Source organism: Stenella coeruleoalba, assembly GCF_951394435.1.
Source record: "Stenella coeruleoalba genome assembly, chromosome: 19".
In the NCBI taxonomy this organism is placed as follows: Eukaryota; Metazoa; Chordata; class Mammalia; order Artiodactyla; family Delphinidae; genus Stenella; species Stenella coeruleoalba.
Genome location: NC_137165.1, coordinates 17,448,395 through 17,474,163, shown reverse-complemented (window position 1 = coordinate 17,474,163; position 25,769 = coordinate 17,448,395). Strand labels below are relative to the sequence as shown.

At 35.2% G+C, this 25,769-nt stretch overlaps 1 protein-coding gene across 8 annotated transcripts in view; it reads right to left on the bottom strand.

The window, feature by feature from the left end:
• NF1 (neurofibromin 1) overlaps positions 1-25,769 on the bottom strand; it is a 250,822-nt gene that overhangs the window by 90,334 nt on the left and 134,719 nt on the right. For 5 of the 8 annotated variants that reach the window (XM_079903537.1, XM_079903542.1, XM_079903538.1 and 2 more), the window contains 7 exons: positions 21,531-21,666; positions 17,561-17,623; positions 12,761-12,919; positions 12,126-12,223; positions 10,726-10,872; positions 8,228-8,374; positions 5,445-5,555 (listed from right to left, as the gene is read on the bottom strand). In XM_079903537.1, coding sequence (XP_079759663.1) covers positions 5,445-5,555; positions 8,228-8,374; positions 10,726-10,872; positions 12,126-12,223; positions 12,761-12,919; positions 17,561-17,623; positions 21,531-21,666 — 861 coding nt within the window. Of the gene's footprint in view, positions 1-5,444; positions 5,556-8,227; positions 8,375-10,725; positions 10,873-12,125; positions 12,224-12,760; positions 12,920-13,491; positions 13,543-17,560; positions 17,624-21,530; positions 21,667-25,769 lie in introns of all 8 variants that reach the window. The other 3 variants (XM_079903540.1, XM_079903541.1, XM_079903544.1) reach the window with 2 other exon arrangements.

Sequence of the window (25,769 nt, the reverse complement as noted above, 5' to 3'; positions counted from 1 at the left end):
CCGGTCCCTGGTGCCCGCTGCTGTACAAAACAATACATCTATCTGTGTCACCATATTCCATGAATGTGTGATAGTAATACGTTGTTACAGTAAAAAAGGTTCCAATTCGGCTAACCTTTGGAATGCAGGCTACAGCTGCTCCAAGGACAAAATTATTTTAGAGTAAACTTTTGTCCTTTATTGCAAAAGGTCATTTGTAAATTTGACACCTAGAATTCAGAATTCTTCCCTACAGAAATATGTCCCATAACTACTGGTAAGATTTTCATGCTGGTCTACAAAGACTGATTTAACCTAAAAACCTAGTGTGTAATTTTAACAGTGATAATAAACATGTTATCTTTTTAATAATCATGTTATTAATAGTGCAGTTGTTAAGGTTTGAAACCCAACTCTGATTCTTACTAGTTGTACCACCATGAATTAAATACCTGACCAGTGAGACTCCCAAACAAACCAGTAATAAACTGACTATGAATGAATCACTTGGGGTGTCTGTTAGATATACAGATTAGGCTCTACCCTGAAATTTTGATTTGGCAGCCCAGGTAGGGCCTTGGGATATATACATTTGCTTGCTTTAATTTCCCAGGTCATTCTGATTGATACCTACATTTGTGAATGACTAACAATTTCTCTAAATTTCAGTTTACACACAAGTCAATCACTGGTAATAATAATAGCTCAGCAGGTTACTTTAAGGGTTAAATGAAAAAGTATATAATATGCACAGTTTGCCTGATGCAGAGGAAGCACTCAGTAAGTTTTAGCTACTACTGACACCCAAAAGGCAACTGCCAGGTATCACAATATTCCTAAGAGGAAGACTCTTCATTGTACTTTCAGGTTTTATATTTTTAATTACTCTGACAAAAATAATATGTGCCCCTGGCAACAAGTCAAACAACAGAGATATATAATAGAAATACTATAATTGATCCTCTACCTGCTCCAATCATACTCCCCTGAGATAAGCAATGTGAACAGTTTAATGTGTATACTTTCACACACTTCACAGTCTATACATATCATATGCCTGTGCACATACACACCCACATTCCTCTGCACCTTGCATGATAAATGTCAGAGCCAGCCTTCTGGATCTTTTTAAAGGTGCATTAGAGGACTTCTGTTACTTTCTCCTGCTCAGAATCCATTTTTCCTCATTCTGATATCGGCAGTCCAATTTCCCTTTGGGAAACCCTGCTCCCATCCCCCCACCCCTTTTAGTTCATGCAGTTCAAGCTGGCTTCACCACTGAGCTCCAGGGATGGGCACATAATTCGGGCACAGACAACCAAGAAATTCCATTCCCCTTGCCATAGCGAAGGCCTCAGAAATTGGCAGGTGACTCAGGCCAATGAGATCAGCACTTTTGCTGTTACTACTGGGAAAGAAGTGTTTTTCCACTGGGTTGTTAAGCTGGGAGAACACAAACCATCACTGGCTGTAGCTTAGGAAGAGCTGCCTGGGAATAAAATCAACACAAAGAAAGTAGAGTCAAGACACAGAGAAGACAGATGTTCTCCAGATGATACTGTTCAAAGCTCTGCACGTCGTCATGCAAGAAGCCAGTCCGTCTCTTGATCTTCTTGGGTACATGTGGCAATTGATATCTTTCCTGGTTCACACAAGTTTAAATTTCATTTCTATCACTTGTAACAAGCAAACTAGACTTAACACATTGCATATTATTCCATAATAGAGATGTATCATTATTTATTCAACAATTTCCTTTTGATACAGTTATATTATTTTCAGTTTTTTGCCACTATAAACAATGCTGCAACAACTGTCCTTATATTTATGGTACTTTAACTATTACAGGCTAGGAGCAAAAGTGTATAGGAGGCAATAGCAGGAAAAGATTAGAAACTAAATTAGGTCAAAATTATGGAACACCCAGCATGCCTGACTTTATATGAACCTGGACTTTATATGGGAACTCTATTTAACAAATGGAGAGAGACAAGATTAGATCTGAACTGGAAACTGCCTCCAGAAGCAACGTTCAGATGACCTGGAAGTAGCCTGTCAATGCAGGGGACACGGGTTCGAGCCCTGGCCCAGGAAGATCCCACATGCCACGGAGCAACTAAGCCCGTGTACCACAACTACTGAGCCTGGGCTCTAGAGCCCGCGAGCCACAACTACCGAAGCCCGCGTGCCACAACTACTGAAGCCTGTGCGCCTAGAGCCCGTGCTCTGCAACGAGAAGCCACTGCAGTGAGAAGCCTGCGCACCGCAATGAAGAGTAGCCCCTGCTCGCTGCAACTAGAGAAAGCCTGTGCGCAGCAACAAAGACCCAATGCAACCATGAATGAATGAATGAATGAATAAATAAATAAATAAAAAGATGACCTGGAAGTAGTTATGTGGGGTTTAGGGAGTAGGAGAATAATGCTGCATTAGTACAGGTTAAAGCTAATAAGAGAGTCTCACTAATGGCAGTGGGAGGGAAATGAATTCAAAAGACATTTCCAAAGTACCGAAAAGTGATATTAAACCATTAAGACTCAATTCAAAAAAATTAAAACACAGGACAGCCCCTGATAAAGGAATAGCACTAGGAGGTTATTCTGAATCACATGACTGCTAGGCTAGGAACAAGTACTTGACTTAGGGGCAGCCAGAAATCTACTGGCTGGCCAGCATATAGCATTAAGGGCTTTGCCAAACAGGTATTTTTAGCTGAACATGTTCTCCTTCTGGAATTTGAAGTGTGCAGTGTTGAGGTAATGAAGGACTGACTAGCTGGGGCTAAAACTGAAGAAATACAGAAAGAGAAAAATTATGAGGTAGACTTGAACGTGAAGCCAAGAGAGAATTAGCGCAAGCTGGTTCCAGGACTGACAGACATCTAAGTTCTGTCTACATCCGGGCAGGCCCTGCTCTAATTCATGTTTTTCCTGAGGCCTATCTTCTTGAGAAAGTAAGAATGCCTTCTTTGTAGTAACAGGGCCCTGACTAAAACAGCCTAACTGATGAGCCTAGATCACACAACTAAAATCAGACATGGTGATTGATAATGAGGAGGATAAAAGAAAAGAGGGAAGAATTTTAAATGATTAGGGTTTCTACAGTGAGAAGGGATGGTGATGCTACTGAGAAAGAGAATATAGCGTGAAGAAGAAGTTGATTTGAATATACACTGAATTAAATTTTGGACATTTCAAGTGCGAAATGTCTGTGGAGTATCTGTAAGGAGACTGGAATCCACAGCTCAAAAGACATAAACTAATACGTGGTAGTCTAAGCCACCAAAACAAAGGAACATCAAAAAGTCAAACCTAAGTGTTCTCTGACAAAGTTGGCTGAGTTACTACCTTCCCCTGCTTTTGTATACAGTGGAGGAACTGGGCCTCTCTCTACTCTGAGCTATTACGTGCTCATCTGTCCTGGACCGGAAGCTTCACACCAGGTGACAATGAAGGCCAGGAGGCACTCTCGTAGGTCTAAGTAAGAAACTGAAACATCTGAAAGTCTGAAATTAGTAAAGTCATATCCCAAAACAAAAACAACCAAAAAAGAAAACCTCAAATATACTCTGTATAGAACTTTATAGGCCACAAAATACATTATGGGAGATGTAGGCAGGATAGTTTTTATAAGCATCTCCCCCTCTTTAACATATGAAGAAACAGATTCGTAAAAATTAACTTATCTAAGAAGCAGCAGAGCCGGGAATCCTTAGTACTCTCAAGTCACCATATTAAACACGTTTCTTGGAAATCCCACTGATTCAATACCACAGAGGGTGTCTGCATCAGGCCCATGCTACTTTCCTTTTGGCCTGTATAGTACAGACCACTGCAGAGAACGAACACAATCTTACACTCTGATCCTGAAGAAAAAACTCAGCTTTGAGGTTTTCCAGAAACCTTTCTGACTTGTAAACTAACAAGAATTTAAAGGGGCAGGGGAGAGACATATGTCTATCTACCTCTCTTACCAATGTCTCACTGTTAATTACTTCGACAAAATAGGGAAAATCAAAATACACTGGTGGGGCTTCCCTGGTGGCGCAGTGGTTTGAGAGTCCGCCTGCCGATGCAGGGGACACGGGTTCGTGCCCCGGTCCGGGAAGATCCCACATGCCCCGGAGTGGCTGGGCCCGTGAGCCATGGCCGCTGAGCCTGCGCGTCCGGAGCCTGTGCTCCGCAACGGGAGAGGCCGCAACAGTGAGAGGCCCGCGTACAGAAAAAAAAAAAAAAACAAAAAACAACACTGGTGGTGTTAAAGATTGGGGATGGAATACAAACAGGGTTCATCTCAAATGCAAAAGAAAATTAAAATCATCTTAGGCAATTTAGAAACAGCATCTGAGATAAAAGGTAGAAGACTTTCATGGGAAGGTGAAGAGATGTTACTCAGAGTTGTTAAAGAGAAGGGCTAAGGATAAATGCAAGTTTCTATGCCCTCTTGATTCCCTAACACCCCAGTTCTTAGGACTTCTTGGTGTTAACGCTATCTGAATTATCCAATTAACTGAGTTTCCCACCTCCCACCTTCCTTTTTTCACTCCTCTGCCACTACTTCTCAACCTCCATTTATTTCCTATACACTGCCAATTTTTTGCCATTCATGACCATTAAGTCTACCGACATAATTCCTCAATTTATGTTAAATTGAGGTAATTCAGAAAGATTAATTCCCAGAGCCTAGTGGAACAGCAGAACAAGAGTAAACATAGTCCTTGAGATTCCAAAGCCAGTGGTCTCTCTATTATATCACACTGTCCCTAAGGTTCAATTACCATGAGTTTATGTCACACTAAATGAGAAGAAGTAAAACTGACTAACGTCACAGACAAGTTCTCAAAAGGAAGGCAGAATGAGGCAAGAAAGAAAAGACAATGGCAGGGAAAGCAATGCAAGCATTATACCTATTGTGAAGGAGGAGCACTGCCAGAAAGGTTTTCTAGAAACTAGCCTGGACTGAAAGGCAGCATGAACAAATACAATCAATTTTTCAGGCTGTCACCTGTGCCATATCTTTATAGAAATTTCCCATAGTGTCTCTGAATTGTTTGTTAAATCACCCTGATGTTGTCTTACACAGCATATTACTAAAAGTTCTCACTAAGACTCTTTCCGTTTAAAAAAAACTTTCTGAGTGTCATGTGATGGATAGTATTTAATCAGAATACACCAGAAAATAAAAAGTTGTGATTTTTTTTACTCTTGGTAATTAATTCATTGTAACGTGGTATAAAAAAATTGATGTAACAAAGAGAAGCCAATACGAAACAGGTAGTCTGAAAAGCAATTTCTAATGTACTGAGCATCATTTAGGGACAAGATGGCTGTTTACCCAGCTACATTCTCCCAGAAAAACTTGTCTCCAATTCTAGTAAAATCAAACGGGAAAAACCAAACTTCCTGTCTCTCTACATTTGATATCATTTTAAAAGCTCTGGTAAGATAAAACATAGTGTTTCTTACCTCCGTGCAACATAATAAAATATAGGATTCCCAGCTTTGGAAGTCCCAGCTTGGTAGAAAATACTCAAAGTTTTCAAAGCTTTGAACTCTTCTTTTTCATGTACTTGATGCCTGAAAGAAAAAAAAGAATAGAGTAACTCATAGGCTTTACATTGTCCACTGAATATCTACAAAAATCCACAACTGCACCAATGATAAAATATACAAAATGACAAAATATTTTAAAAGCAACACGCTTTCTGAAGGGCAATGTGGTTAACATGTACCAAAAAATTCAAGGTGTTGTTCTTTGAACCACAAACAGTGGTTCTTAGGATAATGCTAAGAAAACTACTGGACAGGGATATTAACCATAGAATTGTTTTTAATCATTTTTCTTTCTAGACATAAATTTTTGAGTTTTTACTTACTTGTTTGTTTTTTAAGAGTTCAGTTTATCAACCTTTTCTTTCCTGGCTTACTGATTCTGAATGAGTGAGAAAGGCCCACATGTTCTTCTTTATGGGAATTTATCCTCACAAATAGCGTTATCTTTTTCCAGATGGTTACTTACTGGTACAGTTGTACCAACACAATTTATTAAAAGTCCATTCTAATCTCCCTGATTCTGAATATCACTTTTATAATTATACTCTTATATATATTTAAATATACTTCCAAAAAAGGCATGGTTTAATTTTTATATATTCTGCTCAGTACTCAGTGTGTGTCTTTAACCTGAAGATTTTTGTCAGTCAACAACCCTGGAAAATTCTCATTTGTTGTCTTTCATATATTACCTCTTCACTATTCTCTTTAAGCTCTATTTATTAGATATGCTGGACCTTCTCATTCTCACTTGTATCTCTTAAACTCTTTCATATTTTCCATTTCTTTATCTCTCTGTACTGACTGTATACTAGGTAATTTGCTCCAAAATTCTCTTCCAGCTATGTATGCACTTATTATTTTTCAAAATATCTTTATTGGAGTATAATTGCTTTACAATGTTGTATTAGTTTCTCCTGTACAACAAAGTGAATCAGCTATATATATACATATATCCTCATATCCCCCTCCCTCTTGAGCCTCTCTCCCACCCCTCTAGGTTGTCACAAAGCAACGAGCTGATCTCCCTGTGCTACTTTATTATTAAAATACATTTTCTTTTACCTAGTTTTTCTATGTGTCTTGGGGGTGGGAGGAGAGGCTGCATTACCTCAGTTCATCATATTGCTTGTGCCAGGTCAGCATTTGTTTAATATTAATGGAAACAACATAGATATCACTTGATAAGGGAAATAGGTGCACATGTGTATAGGTAAATGACTGGGAGGCTATCTGCCAAATGTTAACTAAATTATCTCTAAGGGATGAAATAACTGAAAACGTTTTACTTTCTTTTTTAGATTTCTTTGTTTTGAATAATTTAACAATTTTTATTTTTATGGTTGACAACATTATAAAGCTATTTCCATTTTTTTAAAAGAAAAATGAGTCTCAGCATCAGTAGGAACTTAGAACAAAAATATCACCTAATATTTATTAAACACTTTATATATACACCAGACATTGTTCTAAGTACCTTACACATATTACATCATTTAGTGTTCAAAAAGACAGAAGGTTGCTTTGTAAGGAAGGTAGGGTCTTAGGTAAAAGGACTAATGAAGAGGTTTTCTCTGAAAGATGGAAAAATGGCAAGGACATCCTTAGTAATGTTGCATAAAAAATAGTTTTACATTTTTGGACTGCACAATTTTCAGCTAGGTAACATGAAAATTTTGTATGGAAAATATTCCTTTAATTACATAGGAATAAACATTTGTTACACAGAAAAACGTAACAGAGCTAAAAAGATAAAAATTAAGTAACAGAGCTAAAGATAAAAATTAAGTTTGAAAGGAGATTGTTATACATTCATACATTCTTTTAACAGTATCAAAATATGGGAGTCATGTGTACAAAACTATGGCCTGTATGTAATGTGATTAATACCAGGCACTTACGATGCCTGGGACATTATGTGCAAATCGTTAATGTGAATTAACTTCAGAATGTCATATTCTGCTTTTTTCTCTCTGCCTCTGGCACACACCATGAACAAAACACTTAACCCACACTCACTATGAAACACTAAGTGACTAAGTGTAAAGTAGTATGAAAGGTACTTTATAAAGACTAAAGAATTCAGCAAACTATCTTCACTGTAACATCATAGTGGTGAATGTCTAACAATGAGGATCCAAACTAAATCCATCTAAATGAGATTCAAAACAAATGTCTACAGAAATTTTATAGCAATATTGAAGTATACTATATTTTCTGAGCCTCAATCTAAAAGAAGCTAGTATCATTAATTTTCAGGAGGGTTCTAAAAAATGTTACAGTGTAGTAGAAAGAGTTCTGCACTTTGAACCAAAGGACCTATGAATCAGGTATGGAATCTTAGGCAAATTAATTATTCACTTTGAACTCTGTTTTCCCTAATTATAATATGAAAATGTTATCTACCCTCCCTTTTAACTATTAAATGCAAAAACACCTCAAAACAATATGACAAAGTACTATTCGATAAGATGCTATTATTTTTATAAGAAAATCAACTATGAAACAAAGCATATTTCAACAATATATAGGGTAAGAGAAAAGTGGGATTCCAAAACATGGCAATGTGGTCATTAAGTACATCCTTCCTAATAATTCTCTATCAAATATACAAGCATATCTAACAAGTGGCCTGGTGGTAAACCTTGCATCTCATCGAAAAAGAAAGCAATCATCATTTCAAGGTGATACTTTACCTAGTCATAAATTCCTCAAACTTTGAACTGGTAAGGTTAAGGCTGGACCAGTGTGTATCTGCCACAGGTTTGTGCTCTGGAGGACCCAGGTATGCAAGAAGTGTTGCCATCTTATCAAAAGGTCGTCTTCCAACAGCTTTGTGATCCCTAGATATAGCAAACTACTTAGGAAAAAGGTAGCAGTTCACATTTAGCAGAACACATTTCTTTAGATTGTCACTGGCTGCTTTTCTTTTCACTGTCAGCTGGTGGTTCCTGTTAATTTGTAAACAGAATCCAAAAGAGCTCAGGGGTTTTAAGTTTACACTGAGATGTCTTAGAAATATGACCACTCCCCAAACTACAAAATTCACATAAAAATTCATTTTGTTCTAGCATTAATCCATTACCATTAAATGGGCAATCAGCAAGTAAATATAACATTCTGATCCACTTTTTAGGAAGTGGGCATACTGTCCCTGATATCAGATTTCTGCTTAATCAGGGTAAATATGAATTTTCAACAACTATTAAACGTTTAAAACTAAAGATAACGACATTACTTCACAAACATCAAACTGGCAAAAAAATTATGAAGTTTGCTAATGCCAATTTTGATGAGGATGTGTATAAAGCGGTACTCTCACACAGTGCTGTCAAAGTGTAAATAAGCATGTACACTGTGAAAAGTAATGTGGCAACATCTAGTAAAGTTGAGGCTGTGTATACCCCATAACTCAGCAATTACACATTTAGGTAATACACAAGGAGACAAACATGAAGAATATTTATTACATCACTATTTAAAATAATAAAAAACAGGAAACCCTAAATATCCATCATTTAGGAAGTGCAAAAATAAACTGTGATATAGTCATTCAATGAAATACTTAAATAAATGATAAATCTCAAATAGAATATTGTGTGAAGAGACTATACTCAGTGTATCACTGCTGTAAAATTTTAAACCACACAAAACTATATTATATGTACCTATGTTATACCTGTAATTTCCTTTTTCTTGTCAGTTACACAAGAGAGAAGTAATACCTTTTCTTCCCCAAGAAATAAAATGTTATAAAGATCTGAAGTAATTACAGAAAAATAAATAATGTTAAAGCTAGGTGGTAGACATGGGTCTCTGTTACATTATGGTCTATACTTCTTTTTATGTTTGCAATGTGTCTTTTTTTAAAAAACCAAATTGAAGAAAAACTCTCTAGTATTAAACTACAAGAATATGATTGTAAGTTATATAAGAGTTTGTGCTTAAAAAATGCATTTAAAAGAACGCTTGCATTTAAAAGTTCCACAGTTTAAGTGCCACACAGATACAGAAAGCATCTTCCTCTTTCTATCTTAGGCACATATTAGTCAAACCCATGTCTACTTCAAGCCATTAAGAACTCTTAAAGGATTAAAATGCTCTCTCTTTTAAACTCCCATTTCCTAATTGGTTGCTAGCCTTAGCTTTATGGTCTTCTATTTTTCCCATGAATGAGCAAACCATTTTTATTGCCATTTAAAAGTAATCTGGACTCATTTTACCTTTGTAAGAGAACTCATACGTAGGAATTTGGGCCCTTTATAAACATACATAACTAGAAAGGACAGCAAATGATTCAGGCTACAAGAGACTTTAACTAAAAACAGCAAATGAAACAATTCCCAAATTAATAATTTTCAATTATTAAGTATCATCTATATAAAGCTATTTGCATACAGAGTATCACAAATGGGATTATTATAGGATTGCAATAGAATAGCAATGTTTTAATTATTAAATTCCTAAGAATTAAGCTGCTCTTCAGATTCAGATGCCAATACTCACTTGAACTTCTAGTATATTTAAATTTCTCTATGTCTTGTTGTACATTATGTTTGCAAACCAGAGAAAACCCAAAAGGCTAGTTTGTGAATTCTTAGCTTAATTTTTTTTTTTTTTTTTTTGGGGCTGTGCCGTATGGCTTGTAGGATTCTTAGTTCCCCCACCAAGGATCAAACCCAGTGAAAGCGCCGAGTCCTAACCACTGGACCACCAGAGGATTAACTCCCTCTTAGCTTAATATTTTTTAAAAAGTCTGTAGCACTGATGTAGGTTGGTTGATCATTTAATATGACTTAACCTGTTGCCTATATACTTTTAAAAAGAGTCTACATTTCTCTTTCCAAATCGTAATTCTTATCTAAGAAGATGCAAAGTAAAAAGCATTCATGACCAATAATTTTATTGGTATGAATTTAAACTGGGCCTTCCCTGGTGGTCCAGTGGGTAAGACTCCACATGCCCAGTGCAGGGGGCCCAGATTCGATCCCTGGTCAGAGAACTAGATCCCACATGCATGCTGCAACTAAGAAGTCCGCATGTCACAAATAAAGATCCCACATGCCCCAACGAAGATCCCACATGCTGCAACTAAGACCCAGCACAGCCAAAAATTTATTACAAATAAATAAATACTAAAAAAAAAAAATTTAAGCTGAGACTTTTCAATATCCCCATGACAGGGCAATTTTACCTGTTGCTGGAAAGATACTGGCCAATTTTCTCTTGATTGTTCCAGAGTAGACGATGTAAAGCAAGCACATTGCCATCACTGATGAAGGAAAGACTGTGATTTACTGCATCACTTGTAGGACAATCGGATGCTATATCAAGGAAAAACCTTCAAAAATGCAAAGTTATTAGAATTTCAAAAACCAGATATACTCATATCTACGCTTGAATTAAATCTATGTGAAGTAACTTTGTGAAATTACTGCTATTACAAATATGGAGGTTTTATCATTAAACGAAACAAGAAGAGACAAGGAGAAAGTTGGTCTTCCATTTCTGATACCTGGCTACAGCTTCAGAGCAGGCTCTGAGGTCAGACAACGAAATTTAAACAGATGAGACTTTGTAGAGAACCCAGTACTTTACAGATAAGGAAATGGAGGCCCAGACAAGACAAAAGACCTCCCCAAAGGTCTGTACAGGCTCTTAGGTCAAAGCCAGGATCAGAACCTTTGTTCTTTTAACTTTCTATGGGTAGTCAATCTGCCAGAATATAAATCCTATGCTGACATTCACTTTCTTTCCAATGTGATTTGCAGTCCAACAGTACACCTTTTAAACTCCAATTAGACAGAAGTTCGCAGGAACTATAATGAAAAATTGGAAGCGAGTGTTGTACAAGTATAGCTTAGACTGTGAGCCAAAACAATTAGATTCACACTGTATGAAAAGTAGAATTCTTGATGTCAACTTACATTTACAAAGCACTTTCTCATAAGTTATGTCATTTGCTTCTCTAAAATCAACTCACAGGCAAACATAGTGTTATACCTACTCTACAGATAAACCAGCAACTCAGAGAGAGAAAGAGAAGCAACTAGCTAGTTATGGGAACCTAGCAGAACTCAAGTTTTCTAAAATCATAGAACTTCAACAGTTATCCAGTTACTCATGAACAAAATCTTACGCATTTGCATCACGTGGTTTAAAGAGTAACTTTTTAGTTTACATACATACCCAAATTAAAGTATCAAAAATATTCTAACATCAAAAAAACCTGTGATTATACACTATAATGCATTATCTGTACCAGTTTGGTTTTAGTTTTTACTGAAAGAAATCTTTTTCCTTCTTCCTCTCCTCCATATTGTGTCAAACTCAAATCCTTTATTTTAGGAGATATGTCAAAAACCCCTTCTGGTTTTTAAATACGGAAATCACTACCAGATTATAAAGAATATCATTTTATTTCATTACTGTCTTTTATAGTGGAATAAAATAAGATTATGTTCTTGACCAAGAGAGAAAAAAGAAAACAACCTACACAGGAGCTTCATGTAGATCAAGTACATAGACTTGAGTGAAACTGAAAATATTTGATCCAAACAGAGCAACTGGCTAAGTATCAGGCTGGCTGCTCACCTTCGTGCTGCATCAAAGTTGCTTTTCACAAAATCATTAAAAGGCCGCATGTGCTCTTCTTTTGTGAAAAGGACATGATTGGCAATACTCTGAAGTACCTAAACAATAAAATAGGGTTATAAAGGATCTGATTATTTATTTATGAAAGCTACACATTCATATATTCTTTAAAAAATATTAATTTTCTCACTGATACAATTTCTACTGGTAGTTAAAAATCAATTATTGCTTATTCAATAAATACTTGGTTTTGTTTCTATGCTTTCCCAAATATGAATATAATTATATAAACACGTATATATTTACATATATAAAATACAAATTAAAATTTTAATGTATTTTTTAATTTAAAAATCATATAGTTTACATTTTGGTTTCCATTTCAGAATTTCCATAATGATTACATAGAAAACCATCTTCAGAAGACATTTGCTAAAATATTTTCAAATGATAATAAGGTCCATCGGTATCAGTCTAATGAATTTCTTTGTAATATAAACAAAAATAAAACAAAAGCATATAAGTGAAAACCACAGGGCATTTCAAAAATTAAGAGAAAGTACAGTGAATACGAAAAACTGAAAATTTATGGAAGAGAAATTTTGAATAGCTATCTTATCAAAATGATTCTTCACCTTTGACATTAACTTCAAGCCTCTTTCGATTCTAGGTGGCGGCTTTTTATCTAGAATCCCTGCTTCATATGGTGAGACAATGGCAGGATTGATAAATCTGAGAAACATGGCACTTCCCACTGCACCGATGCTGTTCTGAGGGAAACGCTGGCTAACCACCTAAAAACAAGGAGTGGAGAATTCAGTATATGGTTTGAATTAAAACAAGGAAATGGGAAGAAAGGGCTTGAAAGTCAAACTTTGCACAAAAATGCTGAAAGACCAATCCTTGTGAACAACACATGTCTAATTTTTCCTACTCCCAAAACATCAGTAAACAAAAATTTATCCTCAATTCTTGCCCTCTATCATTTAAAAGCACAATCAAGGCATCTAAGAAAAAAAGAGAAGTCTCATAGATGAGTTGTGTAGAAGAGATCTGAAAAAAGATCTTAATTTTATCATCACTGTTTATACTGCAGATTTGATGAGCAACAAAAGCAGAACAAATTTTCACACAAGGATTATCATATTTTACTAAGATTACAAAACATGAGAGTGTGGTCAACTCTTGTAAGGCAAAGCTAAATAAGTTTTCAACAGCATATACCTGAAACATCCAATACCTAATGGTAAATACTTACATTTTGCTGTATACCAGGTACAATTAAATTTCTTGAGCAAAATGCTTGCCATATACAAAACAAAACTTAGTTTTCTTTGATTCCTATCGAGAGAAAAAACTTACTTACAAGTAACATTATTGCCAGTTCTTTTTCTTCATCAGAATGCTTTATAAGGGCCTACTTATTATTTAAACCATGGAGGAATGGGAATTCTTGGGGACCTAAAAGAAAACAGGATCCCACCAGCAAAAGAGAGAACCCCTATGTGTACCTCAATTTGTAATTCTGTCAAATAAAAAAAGTTAAAGATACAAGAAATCGTTGCCCACACTGAAAAACAATGTGAGCTCAACATTTTAAATGGATTTATTTTCTCTTTTTCTCTTTATAAAACATTCCACTTTGAAGGTAAATTAGACTGGGAAAGTGCTATGAAGCTGGCTCAGCTCCCATCTTTTCCTAGCATGTCCTGTTTTAAATTAACACATGAAAATTATAGTTTTCTGAAATTTACATTTGTTACAGATAACACACATATTTATTTTTAAAGAACACTCATATAACATTTAAATCTCTACAACTATTCATGCTTAGCGTGCCTAACTGCTGCTTAAAGCAGTGTTGACTAACGGCAAGGCCGCAGTACTCCACTCAATGTTCTGGGATTCCAAGGATAAACCTGCATTTCCAAGGCTACTGGGGGAAAATGAGAAAACAGGATTTATATGCAGAATCTCACACAGCTCTAGTTTTCTTCACAATGCCTCAAAAAAATAATACTTCTTGTCATGAATTCTCATGGCTGACTGACTCAAGATTAACTCTGGAAAGAATAAGAATCATTTCACTTCATTCTATTTCCTTCAGTGCTTCATGTGGTATACATTTTAAATGTGTTCTTATTCACTGCCTAAAATCTCAAAATAATTTTCAACTATATATGACAGGAAGTTAGTAAAAATAAGACTTTAGAGAATGACTTTTTAAAAGCTGAGAAAATCTTTCTGAGAGGTGATAACAAGGGTGAGTTATAACTAATATATTCTCACCTTCATGTATACTGCATAGCTCAGGAAGCTTTCTTGGTGTTATAGTACTTGGAGTGCTATTGCATGAAGGACAACCTTACACCTCAGTAAGAGGAAACTGGTGAAGGTGGCTAAACACAGCAGTCTTAGAAGAGTGGCTTTAAAACCTAAATACTGTTTTAGTTATTTTTAGCTGAAATACAGTTTTGGAAACAGAATTAAGAAGAAAACACAAGTGCTTTTACTACTCTAGTACACTGTTTAACCTTTCGGGGAGTAGGAACAGAAAAATGAACGTTTACTTTCGCACAGACAAAACTCTTCATAAATTTTAGAATGTTCACAGACCACCATTGCTACTGATTGTTTCTTTTAGAACTCACAAATTTTAATCTTAAAAGATAAGAAACACCTCAACAAACCTACAAATTTTTAAAGCCTTTAAGGAGTGAGTTAGCAAGAAGGAACAGGATTAAAAACTGCTTTATATTTATAATTGCAAATAGGTTGTTTTAAAAGAATCGCATATATTCAGTTTAATCCATTAAAATCCTGAAATGGTTTTTAAAGAAGTAAAAGTTAAGAATTTGGTTTCCAAAGAACTGGTTAATTGTAAAATACTAACCTGCTGGGAAAGTGTCTCAAAAAAATCAATTACTTATATGCACACAGAGAACTCTTTTAAAACGTACTTTTAGAGTAGCTATTTCCTGGTTTTCTCTAGGACAGAAAAGCTTTTAAAGTGTGATGCACATTTATACCTGATTTAAACTCAATATTACTCAATCGCAGAATTTAATGAATATCTGAGTGAATTATTTCCCTAACGGAATATTGTAAAAATTATGAAAGGTACTACACCTTCACTAACTTCCACATCTTCAAAAATAATTCATGTCAAAACTCAAAAGTATCCACACTACAAGAACACATATTATTTCATGTATCATATAATTATGTAGCTCACCAATAACAGTGTATTTTTGGAACTAAAACCTGATAAAACAATCAATATCCATAAAAATGCTCAACAACAAATTTTATGGTTAATTTATTAAAATACTGCTTTTCCTTTCACCACAAATTAACATCAGTGTAATTTTACCTCATAATATACACATATTCAAGTTGTTTCTATTTTTAATCTGCAAAAATCTAATTTGTATCCAAAAGACATTCTGCATAAAAGGTCAAAGTAGGGCCAGTCTGAATGCTGAAACCAATTATCAGTCAAATGTCCCCTTTACTTACCTCCCCGCCCACCCCCCCATAAAAGCTGAACTACAGGTTACAAATAAAGGCAGTCATACACTGTACATCATCAAGAGAATCACAACCCATCTATCCTTAATTACCTGAGTTAGGTTGACAACTTCTCAAAGGAAATCTAATTTACAGTATATGTTTGAGTATGATAAAGAGAATTATCTATAATATGATTACACAGCTACAAACCAGAAGCCAGAACCTTCTCTCCATATTTTACATATTACAATCCATGGTACATACACCCCAAAAGAAAGTTAACTTGCTTTTTAGATCAGTAGATTCTGTTAAGCCAACAACTCCATAAACCAACATTTTAAATTTATAATAACTATACTGTCTTCATACTTTGCAATGTGTTCTAAAATATCTTAAATTGCCAATTAGATTTCCTTTGTTTCCACAAGGACCTCATATCACTTGTGCTGAGAAATACATTCCAAAACTTAGTGTTACCCAGAAACATTTTTTTTTTAAATCTGAAAATAACACTAGTAGAAAAAAACATTTCAAGGAACAATTCTAGACAAAATCTTAATAAATAAAGCAATGTTAGGAAGGCTAAAAAACATGCTCTAGAGAAAAAGAGAAAGCCTGAATTTTAATTTATGTGATATACTACACAATGGTATTAGTAAAACACCAAACAAGAGTGTTAGAAATAGTAAATTAATTTCAACAGTGATGGTGTATATTATGTTAAATCCACATATGCTGAGAATTAGAAGGCTGAAGCATTAGAAAGAAATGTTTTTATTAAGTAAGATGGCCATCCAATCCAATTCATTTGCTCACAGCTGACCAAATTTACTTAACCTATCCAAAAAAGAATCTCTTGAATGGACATAAAAGCATGTCTCTAAATTTTAATTTAGTTCTGAATTTAAAATAGAAATTTATTATATGTAAAGCTCAGACGAGAAATGAAAGATGAAACCAGATGAATACTCTACACTAAATTTTACCTTTTAAAGTAAACTACCTACGTGACTCCTGAAGCTTTTCTTTACATCTTTCTCTAGATTTATTTGGATTGTACGAACAAAGGTAGTACTGAGCCTGATAAAGATCGGTCACACTGACAGATAATGGCAAATTTAAAATGAATGCACGTTAATATTTTGGACAAATGTCACTCACAGGAAGAAAATAATTATGACTACCATAATTTTCTTCCTTTTAAATTAGGGCAAGTTCGTAGAAGCAGGTAAGTATATGCATATCATTTTTGCAAATAAGGTGTTTCTCTATAAATATGGGCTCACTTTTCCTTTATTTCAGAAGTACTATAATTCTCACTCCCAATAGTTTAATAATGATTTTCTCTAAGGTAAAAGTGGTTTTGTTTTACCATTAGAATTTTTATAATCTAAGCACAGTTATCTAAATCCTGGCTGAGACTGTCTAGATAAAAATATAAGAAGTAAAAAATAAACTTTAGCTACTTTTAGGTAAGGTTTATTAGAAAGTGACACTTTCCTTCCATGTACTTCTAACAATTAAGAAAAACTTTCATCTCTAGGAAAAGAAATCACTCACATTACCTGCAAACAAGAAGCAAGAATGAAGAGAGTCAGCATTTCCTAAGGCCTTGAAATTAAGTTTCTTTGGCATTCATTTATAATTTAAAGAATAAATAATAAAATTAGACCAGGGATATCCAATGCAACAAATGCCCCCAAAACACCTTTGGGATAAATCAAACCAAAGGAACACAGAGAATGTTTCAATGTAACTTAATTCCAGGGTTAATTGAAATGAAAGCTACTTTGTGCCAGAATTAGTAGAATGATTTTACAGTGAAGGTCAAATAGGCTGAAGTGAAGATGTTCTTAACAAACAGCAAAAGATTTTTGTTTTGCTTTGAAAGAAACAGCTAAAAAAAAGTTCTCCAAACTTACTGATTTTTTGTTTTCCTTTTTTTCTTTTACTGTAGCTTTATTCAGTAGGGAGTGGCAAGTTGCCTACAGAACAGAGATGAGCACAAACAAGTCACAGCACCAACTACATACAGCAACAAAAACAATGTTGGCTTGTACATAAAATTACATGATCAAAATGTAACACAAATGGAATCAACAAAAAATTAGGAATCAACTTAATTTCGAGGGATGAATTTTATCTCTGGATTTTAATTTTTATTACATTTTTAAGCCAAAGCATAAATAGCAAGAAATGTTGAGACAATCATATCTACTATTTCTGGCTATAAATCGCAGAAAAGCTCTCCTCAAGTGAATGTGAGGATATTTAATATTTACATTTCAGTTAAATCCTAGCTTTTGATAAATTTTATATAAGATGTTCATTACAAATAGATCATACTCTAAAAACACTTCTATGCGTCTACATAATTTTTTCTTGATACATATATTTATATATACTTCTCTGTGTATCCTTCAATTGACTTAAAAAGTTCTTTTTCCAATAGCTGGCACTGAATTCCTATCCTACTGATTAAAAAAATAAACGTTAAATGGCTAAATATAATAGAAAAATACACTTTAGAGATTCTGAGCTAGTCTCTCTCTCTTTAAGAAAGATTACTCTTACAATTTCACTTATTTTTGTTTGCAGGCTACTTCCTGAAAAAGTTCTAATCAGAGGAGGTTAAAAGCTCTGCAACGTTTGGGAAAAGAATGTTATCAGCTCAACTAGAAATAAGCATTAATATTAAAGTGAAGAAACTGCAGAGAAAATTACAGAATAAAACTGTAAGCCTGCTTAAAATTTTTCACAGATTTGACCATTTATCAGAATGTCTCCAAAACACACACACACACATACACACACACACACACACACACACACACAAACCCCAAAACCCACAGAGACATATTGGTTTCATCTCTCCGAGCTCCTTCTAGGCCAAAGAGCTCTGTTAAAATTAAAAGACTCCTGATTGGACTAGACTAGGCACAATAATTATTTTTAAAATATCTTGAAAACAAATTAGAATTCTTTAATCCACCATACATGGCATTTTATTCTAAAAATTCTGTGCATTCAACACCATAACCCATAATAACTTGGCATTAGTTTGATATTTGTTCATCCATCCATCCATCCATCCATCCAAGTAGTTACTGTGCACCTACTTGCTAGATACCATTCTAAGCACTGGAAGAAAGCAATAAAATAAGAAGACATGGTCCTTTCCTCAAGGAGCTTTGATTCAAACTTTAGACTATATACAAAAGCACTAGTAACCCAATTTATCCCCAAAATGCAGTTTTATACACTTTTTATTTTCAATTACGGTATATAACCATCAATTATAGCCTTAAAATTTTTGTGTAAACGACTTCTGTTTGGAGAAGCACATTTGCTAGGAAAAGACGACATTTATTTAGAATCATATTTAGCTCTTTCTCAGAATTCTCTCACCACAACTTAGGAGAATATCCAATCTGGGAATTATTTTCTCATTATTCCAAAACTATCAGGAGGAAAAGTGGAAATAAATACATGAGAAAATGTCTCAGTTATAAATCTAACACATGTTCACAGTTGGCTATTCCTATATAATCTTAACCCAGTCCACTAAGTAAGGAGGCATATAAAATGAAAGACATGGTTAAACCATGATTTTAAAAAGGCTTAACAGTCAAAAGTACTAACTCAAGACCTAAAGCTCAGAGAAATTTATTAGCTAGCAATATACTCAGCTTTCAAATCTTCCCCAGTAGGTTCCAAAGCAGGAGACATATTTACTAGAGGGAAAAAAACAATCGACTACTATCCCTCCCAGCACAACATAAAAGTACAAATGGACCATTATGTTATTTCCAAAGTCAAAAGGGCAAGGAAAAGCCAGAAGAGGGAAGATGAATAAAAATAAAAGAGCAAACTAAGGGAAAAACTACATTTGGAAGGAGACTCAATGAAAGAATATCTTGAGATCAAAGTTTATTTGTTTTTCATTTTTAATTAGTAAATGTAAAATTTCCTGTAATCAGTCACTTATTAAAAAACAAACTTTTATTTATAAATAACATAGCATATATTTCCTCTATAGTATTGTACATTCCAACAATAAGTTTATCCAACACGTCCCCAAAATGCACTAACATTTAAATAATATTATTAAAGGGAATAATTGTATGTGAAATTTTAATACAATAATTCAGGTCTGTTGTAATATGGGATATTGTATTATGGAATGTTTTAAAAAGCACAACACATAGTGGTTAATAAGCCACCAATTATCAACTAGCATTATTTTCTGCATTATTTTCACTTCCCTCCCTTCCTAACTATGAAAGCTGACAAGAATCTTGTTTACTTGGGTGGGAGAAATGGGGTTATTTATTCCTTCATTAAATATTTTCTAAGTACTTACTAAGTGCCAAGCACTTAGTTCCTTTTTCCTTATCAAATGGGACTCCAAGTTTGCTGATGATACAAAAATTGTTTTCTTTTAGGGAGACAACCACATGAAGAATTTCTACTAAAATCTACTAGAGACCATATATGTAACCAGGTGGTTAGGACCCGTTCACTTCTAACCAGCTAAAGTCAAAGCCACTGCCACTTGAGAAATTCATTTGCTCTCTGAAAACAGTTACTATTAGGCCAACCAAGAAGTTGGTCCAGACTGTTTTTAATAGGTGCTCACCATTTCTTATCTGCCGAGTTTTATAAACAGAAAGGACTGAATTGGATTTAAAGAGAAACCTGAATAATGCCCAGACTTAAGCTATTACTTACTGTATTAGATTTCATATTATAACTAAACCACCCTCTGGTCTCAGATTTAACTAGCTGAAAAAATTATGTGGGGCTCTCCTAAGCTTCCTTGAGCTATTTTGAAAAGGCAGGAAAAGTCATGATAAATTAAATTAAGAGAGTTTTAATGCTAAGTATGCTTCATCATCTACAAACATGATGAAACATTTTTTTATAGATACAGCAGATACATCTTTATAAATAGCAACGGGGGAAAAATTCACAAAGAGCAGCCTGAAACAGCTTTTTTAAATGACAATTTCACTGATCTTGCTAATGTCTCTAAGCAACCAAAGCCCTGTGCTAAAAAACAAATGGCTGGGGATAACTCTGCAAAGAAAAAGACACAAAAGGCATGGGTTTTGATAAAAACATAAATTTTTTCCCCTATACCTGCCCCTGTCCCAAACTCCAGACCCACTAATGTTTCTTCCAGAATCACAGTTTTAACAGGCTAATGTGGATTTGTACTAATCTCCCTTGGAGTGATTAAATCATTTCTGAAACTGCATATGCCGATCAAAAACACAGTGGAAGCCATAAAAGAACACAGATGCAATTTCCTTAGCAAGTAGGGGGTGACTGTGGACATCTGAACTCAGAAGCATTGCTTGCAGTTCTAGTGTTGGAAAGTCTAATAATTTGACATGAATGATGATGCAATATATTTTATAAGTAGCATTCTACATAAAATAAAACATCAGCCTGTCCTGGGAAAACCTGACACAAACACAATAGAGCTTAATAAAAAATCAAAATTATGGATCAAGCATTTCACAACACAAAAAACAAGGAGTAGACCAGCCTCATATGTGAAAGACCCTATGAGTAATTTAGGTACAAGATAAAAACAACAACAAAAATTCCATAATATATCTCATTTCAATCACATCTATTATACCCAGTAGATTTGGTGCATTTTAAGCTTGTTCTCAACGCAAGGAAAATTTATTATTTTTAAAGTACCCCCTTAAACTACTTTATATTTTTAAAGCCAATTTAAACAATTCTTAATGTATTATTCATCCAAATTGATTCAGTATTATCAACCACACACTATTAGCAGCTAAATCCCTCTTTGGTAAAGCATTTTTTAAAATTTAGCTGTGGATTAATAATGGTAATCTCTAACCTTAAGCATACCTGGTACAAACAGTGGCACACACTTCGTAGCTGAGGGGGAAATTCGGAGGAGGAACTGATGATGGCATGGAAGAACTTTTCGGTCATCTGAAGGAGGTTTCGCTGGTTTTCCTCAAGGCTCTCTGACTGTTCTAACCTACCGAGAGGAAAAAGAAAAAAAGCAAAACCAATTAAAAACAAACAAACAGACAGACATACTCCTTAAAAGAGACTCCTTAAGAGACATTCAGCCAAATGCAACATTTGGACTTTGTTGGGAACCTGATTTAAACAAACCAACTATAAAAAAGGCAATTTTGAGAACTGTGTATAAAAATTCTTCTCCCTCTATATTTTCACAAATTTAGTATATGATTTTATTTTTTGTCCATCTAGTAGGTAGGAGAGTGCATCTCACATTTTTAACTTTTATTTCCATGACTTCAGTAAAGTTAGACATGCTTTCAATATTTTGTGGCCATTCAGGCCCTATTTTCAACTGCCCTTCATATCCAGTTTAATATCTCTAACTGCTAGGTGTCCCTCTTGCCAGTACCTAAAACTCAGTTTGTTCAAAATCAGCTGATTTTTTTCCTCCTACTTGTATGTCTCATCCTGTGTTCCCCATGTTGTCAACGGCACCATCACTGTTTCAATCACGTCATTCAGGTGACCTCTGATGTCGTCTTTGCCTGCAGTACTCCATTATTCCCCACATTCAATTATTGTTGCTAATTCTTCTGTATGATTCTCTTTGTTTTAAGGTATTTATTTATTTATTTGGCCGTGCCGCACAGCATGCAGGATCTTAGTTCCCTGACCAGGGATTGAACCCGTGCCCCCTGCAGTAGAAGCACGGAGTCTTAACCACTGGACCGCCAGGGAAGCCCCTCTTCTGTATGATTCTAAAGTCTTGGTGCTGTGATTAAAAGCAGATATTCAGAAGGCAGACTCACTAGGTTTAAATTTCAGCTTTACCACTTATTGACCATTATGACCTTGGTCAAGATACTTAACTTCTCTGAGCCTCATTTTTTCCATCAATAAGACAGGAATAATTACAATGCCTACTTTATGGGGTTTAAATTTTACCCAGTGGCTCTCAAATCCACAAACTTTTACTTGAGCTGCCCACCCGAACTCTCAAAACACATTCCCTATGAAAGTCACTACTTAACTACTTGTTATATGTCTTATCTCCCCTACTGAACTGTAAGATCCTTGAAGGATGTATTCATCTTTGACCCCTTAAAAACTAGCATAGTACCTTACCAAAACAATTATTGAATAAATACTTGTTTTCAACCTCTTAACTAGTAATTTTCTTTCTATCCTAATTTACATATTACATAAAAGTTTGGGACACTCCAGATTCCTTCAGCTCACCATGTGGTGCAGCATATGGATACAGTAAGAGTTTGGAAATTAATGTAGATGACAGGCAGGAAAGATTTCATGGACTAGATGAGTTCTAAAGGAGGGAAAGAATCTGCACAGGCAAAAAGAAGTAAGGGCATTTCAGAAAGAAGAAGGCAGGACAAGCACACAGTTCAATCTGATAAACATTTGTCATGCATCTACTATTTGCCATCTTAATGCCAGGTGCTGAGGATTCAACAATAATTGGCCTCTGAACCTCTCAAAGAGCGGAGAGAAGTACACACTAAGTAATGAGTACAATTATTCAAGGATATAAAAGACAAAATAGCAAACCAGAGACAGACATGATTAATTCACATGGCAACTGGTTGCCGGGAAGTCAGAGGCAGAAAATGAACTTGGGATATATGGGGAACTAAAAAGAGACTGGTCTAAATATGGGGGCTTTATGAAGGGAGATCACTTAAGAAGGTACAATAGTAACTCAAATCTGAGATATGGAGGGCATAGAAGCTTTGCGTATGAAAGAAAATATTAACAATATATTTAACAGGGCTAGAAGAGATTCCTAGAAACCTTGACAGTTCTTGTCTACTTTGTGGGAACTTTTTCTTAATGAGTCAACACAGCAGCAGGTGTGCTGCTGGTCTGTTTCAGATGTCCCTCTAATACATCTATCCCTCATGCCTCCCACATGCCAATGATAACTTATTGGCTATTCCATTAATTCTGATCTATAATGAAGCTTTGTGTTCAATTATTTAAGTGTTTGTGTGTATAAAAATTTTTCCCTCTGATTTTCAATCAGCTTTTGTTTTTGTCTCCTATTGTTTTCTTGTTTTTAATTTCATTGATTTCTAATTTTTATCTCTTTCCTTCTGCTTGCTTTAGGTTTATACTGAACTTTCTCTAATTTTCTAAGGTGAAAGTTTAGGCCATTCATTTTAGATCTTTCTTCTTTTCTAATATATGCATTTAATGCTGTAAATACTACATTTCACTACATCCCACACATTCTGAGAAGATGCACTTTTTCATTTAGTTTTTCTTTTTCTTTGCATTTCAGTTTTGGAAATGTCTATTGACATATCTTCAAGTTCACTAATTCTTTTCTCATTTGTGTCCAGTCTACTGATAAGCCCATCCAAAGGCATTTTTCCTTTCTGTTACAATGTTTTTGATTTCTAGCATTTCCTTTTGATTCTTTCTTAGAGTTTCCATCTCTGTTTAAATCACCCACCGGTTGTTGCATGTTGTCCACTTTTTTCCATAGAGCCCTTAACATATTAATTGTAGTTATTTTAATCCTTGTCTGATAATTCCAAAATCTGTCACACCTGAGTCTAGTTCTGATGCTTGCTTTGTCTCTTGAGACTGTAATTTTTATTGCTTTTTAGCATGCTTTGTAATTTTTTTGTTGAAAGACCCAAGACATAATGGGTAGCAGGAACAGAAACAAAGAGGTCTTTAGTGTAAGGTTTTATGTTAATCTGGCTAGGACTTAGGTTGTGCTTAATGTTTGCTGTAGCTATAGGTGTCAATTTCTTCCGGTGTCCTTGTTTTTGTCTACCTAGTTGTCTGGGATTCCCTAGTTTTCCCTAGGAATTCCTTCTTAGAGTCTCTGTGTTGAAGCTCTCTGCTGTAACCCACTTTTAATACACTGGAGTCCTGTTGATGTAGTAGTGAGGTACTGGGGAGGGGAAGCAATCTATAATCTTATGCTTATATCTCCACCGTTTCACTGGGCCAGAGTGGCTGGGTTGTGACCTTCAGAAGAATTTCTTAGCCTTTTTTCTCCCCTTATGTGAGTCAGGAAGGCTAGAGGAGGCTGAAGTTGGGTAACTGCCCATCCTCCAGGTCAGATAAGGCTCTGGTAGCAACCCTTAAAGGCAGGCCTTTGTAAGGGAGAACAGAACACTATGGGCATATTACAAAATGGTTACTTTTCCCCTTCCCCTGCCCAGAGCACAAGGGGACTTTTCTTCCACCTTCACCATGAGAACCTGGTAGGGTTTCTAGAGGTCAAACTCACAGAAGTGTGGGGGTCCCCCTGACACAGGGCCCCCAGGAGCTTTCATTCTCAAGCTAATCCACACTCAACCTCCAGCAAGTTGTCAATTACAGCCTAAGTGTTCCTACCAGTTACTGACTCCAGCAGCTGTTTCTCCCTGTAAGCTGGGATTCTCTGAATTTGGCTGTCACGCCAGTTTTTTCCCTTTTTTTTGGGGGGGGGGGGTGCCCTTCAATTCTCTGATGAATTTAAGAAGAGTTGCTGATTTTCTGTTTTCAGCTTTTTCTTGTTATGAACATAGCAGTGTCAACTTCCAAGCCCTCTCTACATGTCAGAAAAGATGTCAACTTGATTTTAAGTAACCTGAATATAGGTAGCTTGTCATCTAGTTCCCTTCTCTGTGCCAAAGTACTTTAGTACAGTAGATTTCTTTCAGGCAGTAGTTCACTCTCTAAGTAATTTTTACCCTTTAGAAAGTGAAATTGCTAAATGGTAACAAAATACAAGATGACATTAAAAGAATGTCGCTTTTAAGTTTAAACTACAACTTTTTAACCATTTTAACAATAACTGGTTAATTTAGGTGCCAGAGTTCTGATTAGATATTACCATTGATACTTCAGCAAAGGCAGAGCCAAAAATATCAACTGATACGAAGTTGCCAAATAAAATTTTTAGGAAGAGAAACCATCAAGAAGCTCTGAACTTGAAAATAAAAAATAAAATAATGTTAAGGTCCTAACTGAAAGACAAGAGATGTGGCTTAGCAAAAGCAAGCATAAGTGTTAAAAATTTCATTCAACAAATATTTATGAAATGCCAACTATAAGCCAGATACCATGGGGACAGGTAGTAAGCTTCATGGAGAT